The 18,776-nt window shown below is 35.6% G+C and overlaps 1 protein-coding gene across 11 annotated transcripts in view; it reads left to right on the top strand.

Moving 5' to 3' along the window:
- The window catches only part of CHD9 (chromodomain helicase DNA binding protein 9), an 89,260-nt gene that overhangs the window by 37,225 nt on the left and 33,259 nt on the right, over positions 1-18,776 (top strand). For 8 of the 11 annotated variants that reach the window (XM_062007796.1, XM_062007792.1, XM_062007798.1 and 5 more), the window contains 8 exons: positions 2,088-2,425; positions 11,413-11,524; positions 14,177-14,323; positions 15,433-15,501; positions 15,590-15,645; positions 16,160-16,277; positions 16,683-16,769; positions 18,159-18,296. In XM_062007796.1, the coding sequence (XP_061863780.1) occupies positions 2,088-2,425; positions 11,413-11,524; positions 14,177-14,323; positions 15,433-15,501; positions 15,590-15,645; positions 16,160-16,277; positions 16,683-16,769; positions 18,159-18,296 (1,065 nt within the window). Of the gene's footprint in view, positions 1-461; positions 484-808; positions 871-1,162; positions 1,232-2,087; positions 2,426-11,412; positions 11,525-14,176; positions 14,324-15,432; positions 15,502-15,589; positions 15,646-16,159; positions 16,278-16,682; positions 16,770-18,158; positions 18,297-18,776 lie in introns of those variants that run through there. The other 3 variants (XM_062007802.1, XM_062007799.1, XM_062007800.1) reach the window with 3 other exon arrangements.

The following is an 18,776-nucleotide window of genomic DNA, read 5'->3' as shown; positions in this document are numbered from 1 at the left end:
CACTGCAAAGTGTCCCATAGGGCTAGGCAGGGGGGCAGAGAGATGAAACGGAGCCAAGGAGCTCTGCCATTTTCCATAGGAAGCAGAGAAGCCTGTAAGCAAATGCTTATACAGTCATTGTTGTTATCTGGTCGTAATGAATTCAGTGTAAAAAAACAACCGAACAAACAAAACAATCCCATTATATTGCGAGGCAAAATAGGTTTGAGACCACAGACTGGGATTTTAGTCTCGGTCTCCAGTGCTATCCCCCGACCCCGTTTAGATGAGAGACCTGGGTGAGGCCTGAGACAGAGAAGCGCGAGGTTCTCACGATCTCCCATCCAAGCTCAAGGAGGTCGGCGGCAGTACAGCGGGAGGTGGCAGAGGAGGAGTTAATGCCGGTACCAGCTGGAAGGAAGAGCAGCCCGTCGGGGGTTAAACTGCGGAGCCTAATGGAATAATAACGGTAGCACCATCTGCTGGCCTACTTCCGCAGAAGGAGTCAGTATTTTTAACGACATCTCTAATATTCATGCTGATGCATTTTGATGCTTTGTGCATTCATTTCTTTCTGTGCTTTGTTGGAATCTGGCTATCTGCTTACAGCTGTTGTTGCAAGCTCGCTCGGGAGGGGAGGCAGGCGGCCCTGGCCCTACCTGAGCTAGAGGATCAGTGGATGCCTGCTTGCCAAGGGAGGAATATGTTGATAAATCACAATGTGTGTTTGTGGAGGGTTGTGCATATCTTGGCTGCAGCTCGCTAAATAGGCCATTTAGCAATCTTCTTTCAATGCTTTTCTCTTGAGCACTGCCTGGGGTGCTGAAAAAGCAGAGGGCAAGCCTTTGTCTGACGCCAAAAATGTCTTCAGTGAAGAGGCCAAGAGGAAGGGTAAGTGAAAGCCTGAATGAGTGGGAGGAGGAGGGGTTCTTTGGGCTAAAAGGCTAATGGGATTGAATAACCTTCCTTATTACTGGCTGCTGCTGCGGGAGCCGTGCTGCATCGCCATCTTGAGCTTGTTGCTGTGTTCTCGGGTCTCGGTTATTTGTTATAGCCTGTAGGCCTTGAGGTGGCATTTTAGAGAGTGATCCCAAACCCTGCTTCCCTCCTGCTGCTACAGCGTTGCCGTTAAGCCTCTGATGAGGCACGTATAGAAAATGTATCCAGTGAAGTGCACTGGATTTGGCCAGAAAATGTGTTTGGGAATTCCTGATGGCTTTTCTTCAGGCTGTAGGCAGAGGCGCATTTACGGGTGAGAACATAACATAACTGTTATCTGCTGGGTTTTTTGTCTGTTTGAATAGGAAATTCTTTCCATTCCTCAAAGGGGAAGGGGGGAGGGGAGGAAAAAGAAAACATGTCTTCTAGGCTGTTTAAAGAGAGGCTGACAATCTGAATATTGCATTCGCCATGTAAACAATTCTGCCTCGATGAAACGGTGATTAAAAACCTGAAAATAAAACCAAGTTGCATATTCTAAGGCACTGACCTTTTGTTAATTGAAGTATAGGAGACATTGCTTTCAGATCTTATTGTGAGTATAAAGCTTTGTAATTTTAGTTTTGGTTTTATCTTTTGTCTGGTTTTTGATGTTGATTTTGTTCTAGCATCTGTTCTGTTTAGATGTGACTTAGTCTTGTAGGTCTTTCGTCTGCTTTAAGGTGACCGTGTTCCCGGTATCTTACCAAAGGCAAAGTACTGATGCTGTTACCTTTGGGAGTTCTTTGTTTTTCTCAGATTTTGTCAGAATAATGTTTATTGGAGGTTCTGGACGTGTGTGTCAAATGTATGGAAATGCTGTAAAGGTTAAGCATCCATGTCTCCAACTACAGAGGTGGAAAAAAGGCTGAGAGAATTTGAGAGAGATATTTTCCACTGATTTTTACTATGTGAATTGATTGTTTAAAAGCCACAGTCGATGTAATTATTCTGAAACCCACGCCATTCTGTGGTATTAACATAATTCCTTCTTTTTTGTGTTTGCTTGAGTCCCTGGCAGTTTTTTTTTTTTCTAATGCACATCCAGATGAAAAGCATACGCACCTTTTCTTTCAATAAGTGTTTCTGTTCTTAAGGCAATTTTATTTGCTTTTTGTCTCTTTCTACAGCCTCCTTCCTCCAAGAAAACTGATGGTTCGGGATCATATACTAAGCTGCAGAATACCCAGGTGAGAGCAATGTCTGAAAAGAAGCAGAAGAAAAAAGCAGACTTGGAAAGTAAACAAGAGAAGGCAAATCGCATAATATCTGAAGCAATCGCAAAAGCGAAAGAGAGAGGAGAAAGAAACATTCCACGAGTAATGAGTCCTGAAAACTTCCCCAGTGTTTCAGCTGAAGGAAAAGAAGAAAAGAAGGGTAGAAAAGTTAAATCCAAACCAAAGGACAAGGAGAGCAAAAAACCGAAAACTGGCTCCTCATCCAAAATTAAAGAGAAAACAAAAATTGGGTAAGTAAATTAAAATGTCATATTTCTCTTCAGACTGTAAATCCTTCTTTAAAACAAAAATTGCTTACTGATAATAAAATGTTCTCCTTCACTGCCTACACAAAATTCTTCCTGATTAACTCCATGTGTGGACTCTCTCATTCTGAAACAAGAACGCTCTGTTCTCTGTTTAGATAAAATCACCAAAGAGACTATCCTTTTGAAAGGAATTATTTTAAATTTATATCCTAGTATGTTCTGTACTTAATTTGAAACGTAGGCAAGAACAAAGTATCTTTCATCTAGTGTTGTAATCGTTTTCAACTCCAGATTACATTTATCTGGTATTATGAATGCTGTCTTTATCAATTTTGGCTTGTATCTTCAACAGTGTGCACGATGAACTGCGTAGGGAGAATCTTGAAGCTTAATGAACTTGTTAGCCAAGTGAATATTCTTATAGATACATGTGTTGAAAATAAAGTGAATATTGGAAGATTTGTATTCTGAGCACTTTCAGTCATACCAATTTGATCTGCCCTCTTAAAGATTTTGCAGACTCCGCTTGGTTTGTCTGTGTGGATATCTTGGGTGAGTTAAGGAGCTTTCAAAAGGCATTAAATGTTAGGACGCTCCAAGGGTCCAATAGGTGGCATGACCTCTGACTAAAGCTACCCTGGCTCTCCTGTGTGCTTCCAGAGGAAAGCACTGCTTCCAATGTTAAATGTGTCAGTTGGGACTTGAAATGGAAGTCTGAGCTACAGTCAGATTTTTATCTTTTAAGTCCATGCTCTTTTTGCAGTAACAGAAATATTAACTGCCATATCTCTCCATATTTAAATGTCTCATATGCATATGTATATGGAACAGAATGAATGTGCTTTTAATCAGCCTGCTTCTCTGCCTTTTTATTTTTCTGGAGATTGGTGCATTCTTACATATTTGAAGTAAATAACTTGCTTGAGAACTTATCCTGTAGTATAAAAGTTACAGCTCTAAACTTAGTTCTTCATGTGAATTTCCATGGTCTTAATTTCTTTCTCTCCTGGTTATGAGTTGGCTTAGGAATGCTGCTCTGAATACTCCTTAGCACATGGTATAGTGCTTCCTTTATTTTCTCCATCTTGTTTAAAGTGGGGTTTTTTGATGTGTACTTCCATGTTGCTGAATTTACGTATGTCCTGTAACAGACATTTTTTTGGTCTCTCTAAAACAGAAAATTTACTGTTTTTAATCAGAAAAGTAAAATAAACTGTTGCTTTAAATTGATACTCTGGAAGTGCTTTACTGTGCACATCAGCTAGGATCAGTTTTCAAGTTTTCATGAGACAGTTGAGAAATAGGCTTTTCTCAAGCAGTGCTTTTTTAACCATGGTATTTGTGCCTGATTACTAAAGCTGGCGAGACTCTCATTTAATTATGGTCAACTTTTTACAATTTTGCATTGAGCTGTCAAGTTTTACCTCCCCATTATTTTGCAGTTTAATCAACTAATGTCTCAGTAACCTTCTTAAGTTAATTGTGATGCCAGGTATTACTTTAACTACGTGGAACACATTCCCAAAGATTTAGCAGCCAGATCCTGTTAAAAAGCAGTCAAGAGAGTGTTCTAGAGCCACATGTTGAAGATTTTACAGAGTTTGTATGTGTTTTGATAGATAGCAGTAAGTGCTTTGACGCATCCTCACACTTCATTTTTTGATCCAAACAGCTGTATTGTATTAGCACTATTTTGTGTTACTTATATAAACACCTAAAATATTAACTGTTTAGCAAAGACTACTGCCATAGTTTGGAAGAGCATTAATTACAAGAAGGCATTGATTTTGGTTTTGGTTTTTTTTTTTTTTTTAAGCATCATAAAGAATAATTATTGATATTGTATAAGAAGAATATATACTGCAGAATGCTATACTTGTCCCTTCAAAGGTGGTTAAAAAAATTGTGTCATTAATAAAACTATTTTTATTTAGAGAAGAGCAAAATGAAGTCCAGTTACTAATAAGGAGTTTAGCTTCTAAAGGTTTCTTCATCTTAGATTATTAAGAAAATATTTCTTAATTTCCAGGATGTGTTCAGATTAATTATTGTTATGTCAAAATAGGATTGAAGTTTCAAACATGTGGGTTGATACGTTCATTTATCTTAAACCAAACTGACTGAATCTTGGGAGAAGACTTTACCATCCTAAAATGGTATCTTTAGAAGACAAGTGCTTTATTGGGCAAGACAAAGAAGTGAGGGCTTCAGTTCATGGATAAATTCTATTTTTCTTTTAAAAATGAGGATTTTTGAGATCTGTTTAAAAATGCAATAAGGAGAAAAAGTTTAAAAAGTCAAGTTGTACACATGATATTGCTTGCTTTGAAGTTGGAAAGAAAATCCAAAGGTGATAGAAAGTCCCCTCATCATTAAAAAGGTACATATAAAAAATTTTTAAAGAATTGTTTTCAACTGTAGTTCTTCTAGGAGCAATAAAATGGGTGAAACCTTACAGCTAATAAAGACCTACAGTAAAAATTAATAAGCTAAGTATACCTGTTTTTAAACTATAGTGGAAAATTTGGGTGCATCTGTCCACTTTTAGGAGTTCAACTATGATATGTTCGTCTGGGTTGGATATCTTTCTTTTCATATTTTCTCATGTTTTCTATAGCCAACACGTTTAACTTGCCATAGCTGTTAAATATGCTGATTCAGTTTAGGTTCTGGGAGCCAGACCGATACAGGAGGTGGAGCTATTTGTGTCTGAGAGGATCTGAAGTCAGTTGCATATTTCAGGTGATTTCTAATTGATTTGAAGGCTAGTACAGAGTTGAAAGAGCAGAAACTAGTAACAAAGATATCTTTTGAAAGTATTTGAAGAATGCTTTTAATCTGATCTTTCACGTCTTTGCTAGTGTGAAACATAGACTATACAATATGAACACAATTATACTTTTTCTAGTCCAGCACTTCAACAGCAAACTGTTAAAAGATGGTGATCATGAACTTTGCTAGCATCTTATAATGGTCCTGTCTGTGTAACATGTCCTATATTCTTCTTGAGGAGGATTTGTCCATATGTGAAAATGATAGACTCCGCACCTTTGATTGGGTAGAGATGGAGCTGGGACACAAATTGTTGAGCAGACCTTGGTAAAATTACCTGGTAGCCGTGAGCACACCATGAGTGTGCTTTTGGATGTAACACGATACAGCTTTTACTGAAATTGAGTAGCCATCATAGAGGATGAAGCTGAGTTTTAACTACTGTGTCTTAATTTAGAGTGTTTAAAGGACAGGATGATTTTTATTTTTTTCTTTCTTTGCTTGCTGATTAAACATAATTGGTACATGTTTAGGGGCTTCATGTTAACTGTTTACAGTTTCCTTAGTGATTTCTTAGAGATTGACATGTACAGGAAAAAAATGTAGTACGATTCTTTCCTATTGATCATTACTAGTTATAAGTTGCTAGAAGTTACTTTCTAGGCAGACTGTGGTTTTTTCTAAAGCTGGGAATTTAAGTTTTTTGTTCTCTCACCTGTTGAAATCAAAGAAATAATGCCCGTTAATTTCAGCCAAATGGTTTAGAACTGGATTCAGTAACTAGTAAAGTTTCCGTGTAATAATCGATCTTGAAGATAAATGACTAAATTATTGCCAAGGACCCTTGTAAGCATTTGACGGAAGTTATTAGAACAGTGCAGTTATAAATACATTTAGCATTACCAAACTGAGTAACCAATTTTCTCTATTTGTTGATTAGTGGTCAAGTCAACTCCTTTAAAATTAACTTACTCTAAAATTTCGTTGGGGAATGCAAAAGCACTTTTCATACTTGGCCATTTATAAAGACGCATTGATGTTTAGGAATCTATTTAAACCCTTAATATTTTTTGTAGAATGTGTTATATACTTTTTCTAACTGATTATAATTCTACTTCCATTTAAGGTGATGCATATTTAAACTGAAAAGTCTACTTCTTGCCATTCGATACGAAGGGCAGAAGAGTTATTAATTTTCGAACGTTCTGCTGTTCAAAAAAGAAGATTGGCATTTAAGTTTTATAGTTCTCGGTGTATTCCCACCTACTCAAACATAAAATTAAATATCATGGCCCAGATGAAAAGCAGTAGCTCTGCATTGCTGATGTAAACGACAATATCAGTAGAGACTACATTTAGGATTTTTTTTTTTTTTTAAATCACTGCATAGTTTAAATAAATAAATCTGCCAAATACTAAGAAATCAGTTCACAATTTGATTGAGGGTAGTAGTCCCTAAGTTCAAAACTGTTTCTTAATATCAGAAATATTGTTTAATGGGCTAAAATAACAATGGCAGATTATTTGTTTTAATTAACTCTTGAATTATGTAGGAATCTGTCCTATGTGATCCTGTTCATTTCTCAAAGGAGTAGATGTCCTCGTTGCCTTGAAGCAGGTCTCATGAAGTGTTTACAAGACAGCATTTTTTAGGCGTCAAGATCCTGATGGAAAATCTTTATATGATTGTTTGTTGATATGGTACTATTAAGATGGTTGGAAACCTTTGTAAACTCAGCAATTGAGACATAGAGAGGGGGTGGAAAGGAAGCAATTTGCTGCTTGAACTGATTCTGTGTCATTTGAGTTAAAATGCATAGAACTGAAAGGGAATTTCTTAGAAGGGTTGCGAGTTGTCTTTTGTGTTTTGTGTAAGTCAGGCAAATCTTGGCTAACAGGTCCATCCGTACTTAAAGGGAAGAGATGCTCACTGAATCTTTTTGTTCTGTTTGATTATGAGCTACTGCTGTCATGGTTAGAAATGGCACACAAATTCCAGTATTTTTAGCTGAATTTTTAGTGATGAAGAATTACTAATACTATGGATAACATAGGAGTTCTGTTGCTAGTGAAATAAAAAATGCTTTGCTTCAATATTAAAATATTAGAGAAGTGGCTCTGGACACTAATAATTACTTAGTGTTTCTCTGTTTTGTGAAAATTGAAAACTAATTCTGTAGTAAAGATATGCATTGGAGGTCAGCAATACGTATTATTTTATACATATTTAGTATTTGCTGGTTTTCTTTCCTTTTTAATTCTTCCTTGTATTCATGATTTGGAAGACTGAACACCTTCAAAATTATGAAGAATAGCTTTCACAAAGTGCTTACAACTCTATGACATTCTTTGATATCAAACAGAAGAGAAGTGGAACAGATTTGTACCAGTTCTTAATTTCCAAGAAGTTGCAGTGCTACTCAAACAGTGGTTCTGGTGGACTTGCTAATAATATTAAGGAGATTTTTTTTAGTTTTGTGGCTTTAAATCACATTAGGAGTCTTATGCTAAGGATCAGAAGTAGTGATGGCTCATAAGATGGATTAATTTAAACGTTGATGTAAGCTTTTAAATGCCTTTACTTTGTAGTTACTGAAGAAGGAAACTTACGTTGAAGGCATCTACACTGTTAATTGTGAAGCATTTCTAGATGTTAGATAATAAGATACATTTAACAAGACAAGAGAAAGTGAAATTGGAATTGGTGATATTATTTATTCTCTGTCTACAGTGTGCTGTTTCCTTTTCATAGAAACAGAATAGATAATTTCTGTTCAGAACAGTTTGTTTCAGGGTGGAAAAAGGCATGTTAGCCAAGGATCTTTATGCTTTCATGCAGAAATGTATAAACTGGCAAGAGAACTTGCTCTCTCAGTGAAAAGTTTTCACAGAATTGATGCAGTTTATAAGCTTCTGGAAATCATTGTTTTCACATAGCAGATTTTTTAGAAATTTTTGGCCAAAATACAAGCAGATTGCATTTTTACTAATAAAAATGCATGACTTTGGCACCATACTGTTGTTCAGCAACTCCTGAAAGCAAGGAGAATTGTGGTTCTCGGCACGGGATCAGAAAGAAGTGCAACTGTGCATCTATTCCTCTCATTGGCACCATATCTGTATAGAGGAGGAAACATTCTGATCTGCAACATGTAGAGAAGATGTTAAGAAAACGTTTCAGACGTATTTGTGAAATTAGTACTGGGGCAGGGAATACAAGATCAAGATAAGACAAAAGCTGACAATGAAATGGAATATTAGGTGTAGGGCTGCAGAGGCAGAGCAAAAAGTGAGCACAAGAATGGACTACAACTACAGAGAGGGAGAGGAAAGAATGTACAAGGGAAGATACAGCTAGAGCAAATGTAATCACAAAATAAGACCATATCGTAAACCAGAAAGTTGCTAAAAATCTTCTGGTGTTTGATGAATACCACTACAGCTCATAGTAAAATAGACATAGCTTTTCTTGATACTGTGCTTTTGAATCCAAAGGGAACCTGAGCCTAAAATATTAGTAGCGTGTGAAAGAAGGATGAACTATAGTTGCACAGATACAGTTGCTTAACATAGCCACATGAATTTATGAAGCATTTTAATCTTACCATTTCACAAAAGAGGATCAAACTTTGGAATAGGTTGACCAGGAAGTTGTCAGCCTTGAAGGTAAATAGAACATCACTGAACTGAGAACTCTGCAATTGGCTTTGAGTAGAGACCAGATGTCCTCTAGAGATCCCTTCCTGCTTGACTTATATCTCAACACTTACTTGATGAAAGGACGTTTCGTTATCATTTTTCTTCATTGATAGTGGTCTTGTTAACATAAAAATCAAAATGTGTGTCATGTTCACAGTCGCCTCTGTGCCATACATGCATTAGATATATTCTTCCAAATCAAAGAGTTGAATTTGTATCTTATATATTGGTCAAAAAATAATAATTGACAAATCATATCATGTGAATTCACTGGAATGAGTGTGCTGTATGTCCAGTTCTTTCAATGAAAAGATCAGCAAGGGACAGGTACAGATCAGCACAGCTTGTTGCACTTAATAACACATAGACAAAGTTTAGAAGAGTGCATAGCTAGTTGGGACTGGGATTTCATGTAGCCTAGTATCCTCTCTCCAGCACTGTCTGGAAGCAGATACAACAGGAAGAATTTAGGAGCAAGGAAAAATATACATGATACCTCTTAAAATTTTCACAAACCTCAAAGATGCAAACCAGGAACCTGGTGGGATACATACCTTTTAATTAATTTACTGGTCTTCAAAGAAATTCTCACTCATAACTTTATCAAGTTTCCCTTTAAAACCATATTAAACATGAGCATCCACAATTCCATTTAACAAGATCAGAAGTTCAGCCATTGTGTGGTTTGTCAGCATCACTTTGGAATACATTAGCTAGTTTGACATACTAGCTGACAAATGCTAATGTAAGTTCTATGAAACAGTGAGATAAAAATGGAAAGAGTGGCACATCCAAATGTATCACCAGAAAGAGTCATGGGACAAATACCTGAGAATTCCACAGTCCTTAAGGGGAAAAGAGAATCCTGATGGGAGATTGCAACTTGATCTAGGTGGACCTGCAGGGAGGTTGGACTAGATGATCTCTAAAGATCCCTTCCAATCCCTACCATTCTTTGATTCTCTATGAGATGAAAAAGTGAGGGGAAAAAAAAAGCCGAACTACTCTTGAAATCAGTAGGAAAAGCAGTGCGTTCATAGTTGAAATGATTTCCTGCAATTATGAAACATGTTTTCTAAGTAATGATTAAACTGAGAACACCTCATGAAAAGCAAGGATTTGAGGACCAGAATTTACTTTTGAACAAGCAGATGTGTGATTATGCTTATTGCAGCTTAATTTCAACATGCATTTGCCAATGCCATTCACTTTGTACTAGAAATAAAAAATAGGGGAGTGGAAAAGTTTTCTTTCTCTTTTTTTTAACCTTTCCACTCAATGTAGCTAGTGGTTAAATGTTGAAAACCGATGAAAATGTTCGTTGCTTCTTATAATACACCTAGAATCCTTTGTAAGCTATGAAGTTTGAAATATAACTTTTGGTAGTTAAAGATTTTCATTTTCTTTGTGGACTTAACTTGAATGTAGTAAATATGTGATAGTTTTCTTATTTGTACATTTGCAAAGAGAAGCAAATGAACTATTTAAGCATTTCAACCACTACCTTCTCATCAGTGTTTTTTCAGGTGACCAATCTATTTGATGCTAGTTTGGTTTAAGATTACTTGTACTATCTGTATAAAGACTGTAAAGTCTTGTGTTTCATTTGTTCCATAAAGTGGCAGAAGAGACTTGGAACAGCTACCTGATTTGTCTGTCTGATGGTTAGGATAGTATATAAAATACATATTTTAGGGCAGTTCTTTATCTTTGACTTTATTGGATAGTTTGTCATCATTCTTCAACTATGCCACTGAAAACATAATTAAAGAGTAGCATTTGTCACATTTCAAATATGAAACAATAAATATTTTGACACCCTTTAGTTAAAAACAAATCAGATGAACTGGTATTGTGGTTTACAGCATAACCTTTAAGTCTGAACAGAGAAATAATTGATGCCTTTTTCATTAGAATTTTAACTAATATATTCAGTACAATGTTTGTTCTTAACATATTCTGAGAGGTTCTCAAATTTCTTAGGGGTGAAACCACTGGATTTTTTAATATGGTTTGTCTTTTTTATGGACAGAAAAAAATCATGTCATTCCTTCATTTTTAACATTCAGTTACTTTGATTTTAGGTTGTTTTCCCTAGCTAATGTTTTAGAGTAAAAATAACAGAAGATATATTTTGCAATGATCAGTCATTTACTGTTATCATCTGCATCTGGTATTTATACTAACATTGTTTAGTTCACAATTGTCAGCTTAAATATTGGGGTTTGCATCTAACTAATTTATAGATAGTATGTCCGATACAGAGGTTACAATAGTAAGGTTAACTGCTTTCCTGCAGAGCAACTCATTAACAGCAGTAGAGGATACTGCTAAGCTATAACTTTTTGTTTTGAGACATATTTTTCAGATAGTGGTTCTTCCTGAATTTTACATTAAGAAGAATATGGGAGTTTCTAGTAGATGTGGTGTTATTTTTAGTTTTGGAAGTGGACTAGTATATGACATTCATTTAGATATTGGGGTTTTTTTCCTAACAGGAAGCTAATCATCACCCTGGGTAAGAAGCAGAAAAGAAAAAATGAATCTTCAGATGAGTTGTCTGATGCTAAGCAGACTCCACAGCGACCATTGAAAGAAGAAGATTCACAGGTAAGCAGTCAGATTTCTTTACATTTTTTTGTTTGTTTGTGTTGTTATTTTTACAGGTCTTTCTTTCACCTCTCTCTTAAAACTTACACTCCTTTTGACACTGTGACAGTTACTCTCTGCTGTCTGTGTCTCATAGGTAGAATCTTAAATTATCAGCTTTTTTTCCCAGTTAAAAATTGGAAAATCCTACGGGCTGGAGTCCCTTTCTGGTAATGGTACATCAATGCAGTACAGAAATCCGTAGATGCAAGATTGTTAAGTACTCATCAATTGAGCTTGGCAGGTAGACCTGATCCTTACTTTGGCTAATGTGTGGAAAATGCAGAGATAGCTGAAGAGAAGGATTATTTATCAATGGAGTTGATGCTGTGAGAGCATTTTAAATGCTTGTTTCAAACATCACTGTTTTTTTTTTTTTTTCCTGAATTCTGCTATTGTAGAAACTGAAATAATTGATTTCTTGCAGTGTTGGATCTGAAGAGAACAATGATCAGTATGCTGATAGGCTCTAGTTGCTTGTGTGATACCTCTGAAGGAAATACTGGAAAAAGAATTAAAGTGATGGAGTCATTCCCTTGAAGAATATCTGTCTTGTAATTTATTCTGCCATTATTTCATAGATTGCACTGGTGTAACAGTAGCATAGCTAACTACTTACAAAAATTGCACACGAAGTTTGAACTGTTTGTAAGAGACTATTTCCTGTTTACGTGTATGTTAGTAACAGAATGATGTCTTTCTTGCAGAATCTGTTTAAAGTGAGATTATATGCTGGAAATGCATAGGTTTTTGTCCTGTGACAGTTTGAGCCTCAGAGATGAAATCAATATTCAAAATAAAGTGGTGTTGAGTAAAAAAATTAATGGCATTATTTGATAACAGTGTCAGAAAAAAATTTGAGATACTGAGTTGACCTTTAGTATTTCACAGACAATAATGTTGGGGCAAAATGGATCAGAAGTTTTATTAAGTTATAGCTTGTCTTAGGTAAAGATTACCTGGGAGATAATATAAAAATACTTATTTCTCAGGTAATTTGTCTTGAAAGTCCATTTAGTATACTGAAGGAGGTGAAAGCAGATTTGGTGGTGGTGAAGTACTGATAGGTATAAAATTTGTAGGCCAACAAGTATTATACAAAAGACTGAAGATTTTCTTTTTTCCCCTCATTGCTTTTGAATTTTTTTATTTTTAGCATGACAAGGATTATCTTCAGTTCTAGTGTACATAGACAGGGAATAACATCAATTGTATGATCTCGACATGAAGGGAAAAGAGGGCAAAAATAAGGAGTGGCATGAAATAGGAAGAAACATACTACAGAATGTCACAGCACTCTTCTGTCTGTGTTCAAAGGAGTTTGGGAGAAGCATAACAGGAAAGACATAAATTTTATCTCATTAATTGATTGTCACCTTAGTTTTTGAATATTTTTAATAATTTCTTTTCCTGTCCCAAATAGCTGTTTCTAAGCTCTAAGGACCAAAATATGTGGTACTACTTTATTTTGTGCCTTGCAGCAATTGATAATGACCATACTTCTCAGCTCAGGGAAATACATAGGCTGTTTTTTTCAAACAATTCCAATTTTATGTATTAATATGTTGGAAAACATATGTCTGTTGGTGTTTTGCTTATCACTTAAAGGGAAGACACGGTGAGAAGGATTGAAAATGTCAGCTAATGCCTCATTAGATTTTGAAAAAATTCAATGCTTGATGAGTAAAACTTGAACCTACTTCTTAAATTTTCTTTCCTAACTCATAATTTTTCATTACTCTTACTTTTTTAAAATTGGACTTTGTCAGCAAACTACTTGTTGATTTAACTCAAGATATTTTGTCACATGAAGGTGTCTATTTCAATCTGAAGGTTCTTTTTGTGCTAACACCACACCCCATGTGCACTCAACTTTTATTGAAGAATAGATAATGTGACTGCATTATTGTGGAGAGCTGATTGAGTAGTGTCATATGTGCACTGTCCCAGCTTCTTCAAGAGGATACCCATTCTTTGACTTTTACTGTATATGATGTATTCTCACTACTCTACCTTACTAAAATACTTAATGTATTTGTTAAGTTATAGCTAGGTCATTTCCCAAAGACCAGCCAGACCAAAGGCTGAATGTAACAGGAAGAAAACTCCTGTGCTGCAATCTTACTGTTAGTTAATATCTGCTCTGCAGAAGCCAGTATGATCACAGGATTTTGGTTTTTGCTGTGGTCACAACTTGTTCATTTTTGAGGTGATCAGTTCTTTAAAGCCAATTGCAGTGTTTTCAAATGTTAGCTGACTAGTTGATAGCACTCTCATATTTACAAATTTCATCTTGAAGTCAATGCAATGTCTTGTGTATTGGTACTGAGGGATGAAAAGGATATGCAATATCCTAACAGTCTACATAGTGTTGTTCTGTGTTTGCTTATGAACTCTGAAAGTATCAAATATTTATATGAAACAGAAAAAAATTAAGTGATTGAAAATAGTATATGGCTACTTCTGCCTTTCTGATTCACCTACTTCATCTTTGCTATGAAATGTTGGCCTTCGGTTTTAGATACAGCAAAAGTATTGCCTGGAGCGTCATTAAATGTGCAAGTCATGTTAGAGGAAGTTTTTGGTAAAACATTTTTGTTCTTCTGCCTGCAGAAGAGAAGATCAAATCGTCAAGTTAAAAGGAAAAAATATTCTGAAGAAGGAGAAGGAAAACAATCAGAAGAGGAACCTAAAGTTTCTGTGAAAATCAAAAAGAATTCTGCCCCTTTACCTGCTGAACAGCCTTTACAGTTATTTGTGGTACGTAAAAACTGGTTTGATCTTTACTGGGAGCTTCCATTTTTCTCAAGTAGTCCAGTGAATAAAACTTGTAACATGGATGGAGTACATGATTATTAGTAATCCGTAGTTTATTTAGTGTGACGTTATGCCAAGATCTTGAAAACTGGAAAAAGTGGCTTATTACTAATTTATCTTTTCTGTTACAAAGAGTTGTTGACCTCACTGAAGTTAAGGGTAAGACCAAGGGTAGGGATATCTCAGTGTGTTATGCTGCGTAGGCATATGAGAAAGCTGTATGCTAGTATTATCATGACTTCTAGGAGTATAAAATTAATTAAGCCTGTGGGGATCAAACAATATACTCCTCCCTTTTTCCCTCCTTCAAGTTTACCCTTCACTGTTTAATTAGTGCCCATTCAAACTTGCTGTTGCACCATTGTAGCTAAATAAAGTGGCAGCAAAGAAACTGGAAAGAAGTGTTCATGAAATGTTTAAAGGGGTGCCGAAGTTGGAAGTGAAGGAGAAAGACAGTGTAATTGAGAACAAATCAGACAAGAGGGAAGGTGGCTCTTTACTTGAAGCAGCCTTTAAAGATGGGCATTTTATCTCTAGAACTACAGCTTCAGTCTTGGCAGAGCTAAGTAATCCTGTATCTATGTTTCACCTAAGCCCTGCTGGAATTCCCAGGCACGACCTTGTCTGCCTGATTCCACTGCATGTTTGTTACCTCTGTTCAGAATAAATCTATTAAATCAAGTTTGATGCTTGCTGGTTTCATTCCAGTCTGGTTTTTTTTTTTCCTTAGCTAGTCTGACAGAGTTCTTATTTCTCTGCATCTGTGTAACTAAACCCTCTGTGCAGTGCATCAGATCGACTCAACTGGAAAGCATCAGAATCACCATTGCTTGCACAGTAAATGTGTTTGGCAGGTGACCATTGCATCTGATGCTCTTTGGAAGTGACAGACATACTGTACTTTTTGTGTGTGTTTCTCTCTGGATATAGATCAAATTTTCCTTTGTTGTTCATCATCTAACAAGCCATTTGTGTTTGAAGGTTTTAATCTTGATTGATTTGAAGAGACAGCATTTACTGCAATTTAAGTCACTGTTTTCCTGCATTTATAGGAAAATCCAAGTGAAGAAGATGCAGCAATTGTAGACAAAATCTTATCTTCCAGAGTAATAAAGAAAGAAGTAAGTGATTCTCATAAGATGAAGTTGCTTTTTCGAAAAAGGGCTTTGCATTTATCATTTTACATTTCCTTTGAATTTCTTTTCCTAGATATCTGCTGGGATGACAGTAGAAACAGAGGAATTTTTTGTAAAATACAAGAATTAGTAAGTATTAAAAGTTCTTTCATTGGAGGTGCTGACTGAAATCATAAATAACCATATTAATGATGTAAAGTTCTGTATTGTTTGAAAAGTACTTATAACCAGATTTTTTCATCTTTTCAGACTTTTCTTTACAAATTTAGTCTTATTGTTAAGGATCTGCATTATATTGTTGAAATTTTTAAGGGGAGATATATTCAGCTGAGTCAACATGCATAATGAACAATTTTGTGAACATAGGTTAGATTTACAGCATCATACCTTCAGAAGAGGTTGACGTAGGAGTTGGTCTTACTGTCTTAAAAAGATAAAAAAGAGAAATTGTTTTATATCCTAGCCTAAGAACACTGCCTTAACGAGATGCTTTAAGGTGATTATTTGTAGGAATAAATATTTGACCTTTACAGTGAATTCCATCTAAAATGATAAAATGTTCTTTTTTAAGTGAAGTTCGTGTTTATAAAATATTAAGAATTTTCTTTAACTAATATACTATTGTTAATCTCTGTAATTTTAGCTCTTATCTCCACTGTGAGTGGGCCACAGAACAACAGCTTTTAAAGGATAAAAGAATACAGCAGAAAATAAAACGATTCAAACTAAGGCAAGCCCAAAGAGCTCACTTTTTTGCAGATGTAAGTATGAAATAAGTTTTATGGGTTTTTTCTTTTCAGCACAATTTTGGAAGGCTGAATGCTGAGAAGTAAGAGTTATCCATGAGATTTGGATTTTTGGTTGCAGCAGGGGGTTGGGTTTTTTAACAGAATTCTAAAACTAGTCTTCTGGAGTCACTAAACTGACTTGTGTGATTTCAATTGGCATTGCTTGGGTTACCACTTATAAGTGGTAACGAGGGAAATATTGTGTTAGTATGGCAAGTTTCTCTACTACAAGACTTTCCCAAGGCGGCACTTCATTCCTAAATGGCTGTGTTTTCTATTCCAATGTCAAATCCTTATTTTGTGTATGATGAGAACAAGTGTTATCATATACCAGACTTTTTTAAACTCTGTACTGTTTTAATTAATCTTACATTGCAGATGGAAGAAGAACCTTTTAATCCTGACTATGTTGAAGTAGACCGGGTGTTAGAGGTATCTCTTTGTGAAGACAAGGACACTGGTGAGGTAAATATATGTTAAAGCAGGGCAAGATATACCTGCAGGTAGCATTTGAGAATTGTCGTTTCCACAGACTTCTGAGTAATACTCTAATGGTTTTAAGCTTCAATAACACATTTAATGAGATATGGCAATCTTGTAATTTCATGTGCAAGCCGTGTGTTTTGAAACAAAAAACAGACTTCAGTGGCTTACATTTTTATCAGTAATAAGAGGCCATAGTAGACAAAGTGTAGATAGTTACTGACGTAAGCTTGAGGTTAAATAATTGTCTTGTGAGTTCTGACAAAAAGCTGATCCCATGTACTATCCTGTCACTCTGATAGTGACAAAGGATCAGTGCTTAAAAAAGCACAAGAATGTAGAACAGTGGTAGTTCCTCTTCCCTCTGTAACTCCGTCCCTAGGCTCTAGGCAACCAGTGATTGAGAGGTGTTTTAATAGCTACCAGTGGACCCTTCCCTCTGTATTTATCAAAACTGACTTTTTTTTTTTTTTAGCTTAAAGTACCTCTTCTGGAAATCTAACAGAACAAAACCATGGTACTAGAAAATAAAAAAGTAAAAAACCCCACCAAATAGAAAAGCAAAATAATCAATACCTTGCCAAAATTCAGAAAGAGTCTGTGGCATGCAGAAAACAGACTGACAAATTTGTTAATGAAGGATATTAAATAGCTACAATATTTACTCTGTTCTTCTAGATAGCAAACTGAGCAGACTTTTACCCAGTCATTTCTTCATTAATCTTTATGAAGCAGAGTTGAGGGTTAAAATTACTTTTCATTGTATGCAGCAAATCTGTCATTATTAGTTTTAGGGAAAACGTGGTTGTCTTGTAAAACTTTCCTCCAGTTTCTTCAATGACTTTTTAGTTGTTCTTTAAATATTTATTCACTGAATCTAAATTAAATAATCTGCCTTGGTTCCATCTTTTGAGACTTATTCCTAAGTTTTTGTATGTCATCCAACAGACCTGTAAAGCTTTCTGTATTATTGAGAAGACCTCTATTTTGGGAATTTTTCAGGCTCCCTTCTTTTAATGTTAGCTTGATTTGGAGAGTGGAGGAAATGTTCTGGGTAGCACTTCTGTTAATTAAATCTGCCTTATTTTCACAAATATAACAGATCTAGTAATTTCTCTTTCCCAAGACTGAGGTTCACTTGTGGGTGAGTGGGTTTGAAAAGTACTCCAGGGGTCTGCAACAAGTGGCAGAGTATGAGAAGCCAAGGACGAGTAGATAGATATGAAGAATCTGCATCAAAGATTTTAAAAAGTATCAGAAACGTACTTTTGTTTTGAGCTCTCAAGTAAGCTAGCTACTCAAATAGTGAGGCATGTTAGCAATCTGTATACTAAATTAAAAACTGATAACATTCAGAATTTTCTTCTGCAGCCTGTTATTTACTATTTAGTAAAATGGTGTTCATTGCCATATGAAGACAGTACGTGGGAGCTGAAAGAAGATGTAGATCAAGCCAAAATAGAAGAGTTTGAACTACTGCAAGCTTCCAGGCCTGACTCAAGGAGACTGGTAAAATTATACCTAATTTACTTGTCTGTCTTGACAAATTGGATTTGGTTTTCCCAACTTGAATTTTTTGTGTTAAAGGATCTGTGTGCTTAGTTACCTAGAAATAAAAATATTTTCAGGTAGTTGTAGGTTAAATAATATTCTTATCTAATTTATTACTCTGTTAAAATGTTTATTCAGGAGAAAAAAATGAAGTGAACTTTCTGAGCTTCTGATTTAGTGATGAGCAACACCTTGAAACTGGCTGTCTCAGAATCTGAACACCATTAAGGAGAAAACAGAATAAACATCCTTTTATAAAGAACAATGTTAAGTCTCATGCTTCAGCACTGAAGGAAATCGGCAAATGAGATCTGTCAAAGAGATTCCATAATTACTTCCTGGTTTTATTTTTCTTGTCATGAAGGTCTAGCTGAGAGGAAGAAAAATATGGGGAATAAGAAAATGTACCTTATTTTTAAATTATCAATCTTCTGTCTC

The sequence above is a fragment of the Colius striatus genome, chromosome 14 (assembly GCF_028858725.1).
Source record: "Colius striatus isolate bColStr4 chromosome 14, bColStr4.1.hap1, whole genome shotgun sequence".
NCBI classification, from domain to species: domain Eukaryota; kingdom Metazoa; phylum Chordata; class Aves; order Coliiformes; family Coliidae; genus Colius; species Colius striatus.
This window is presented reverse-complemented; position numbering and strand designations above follow the sequence as displayed.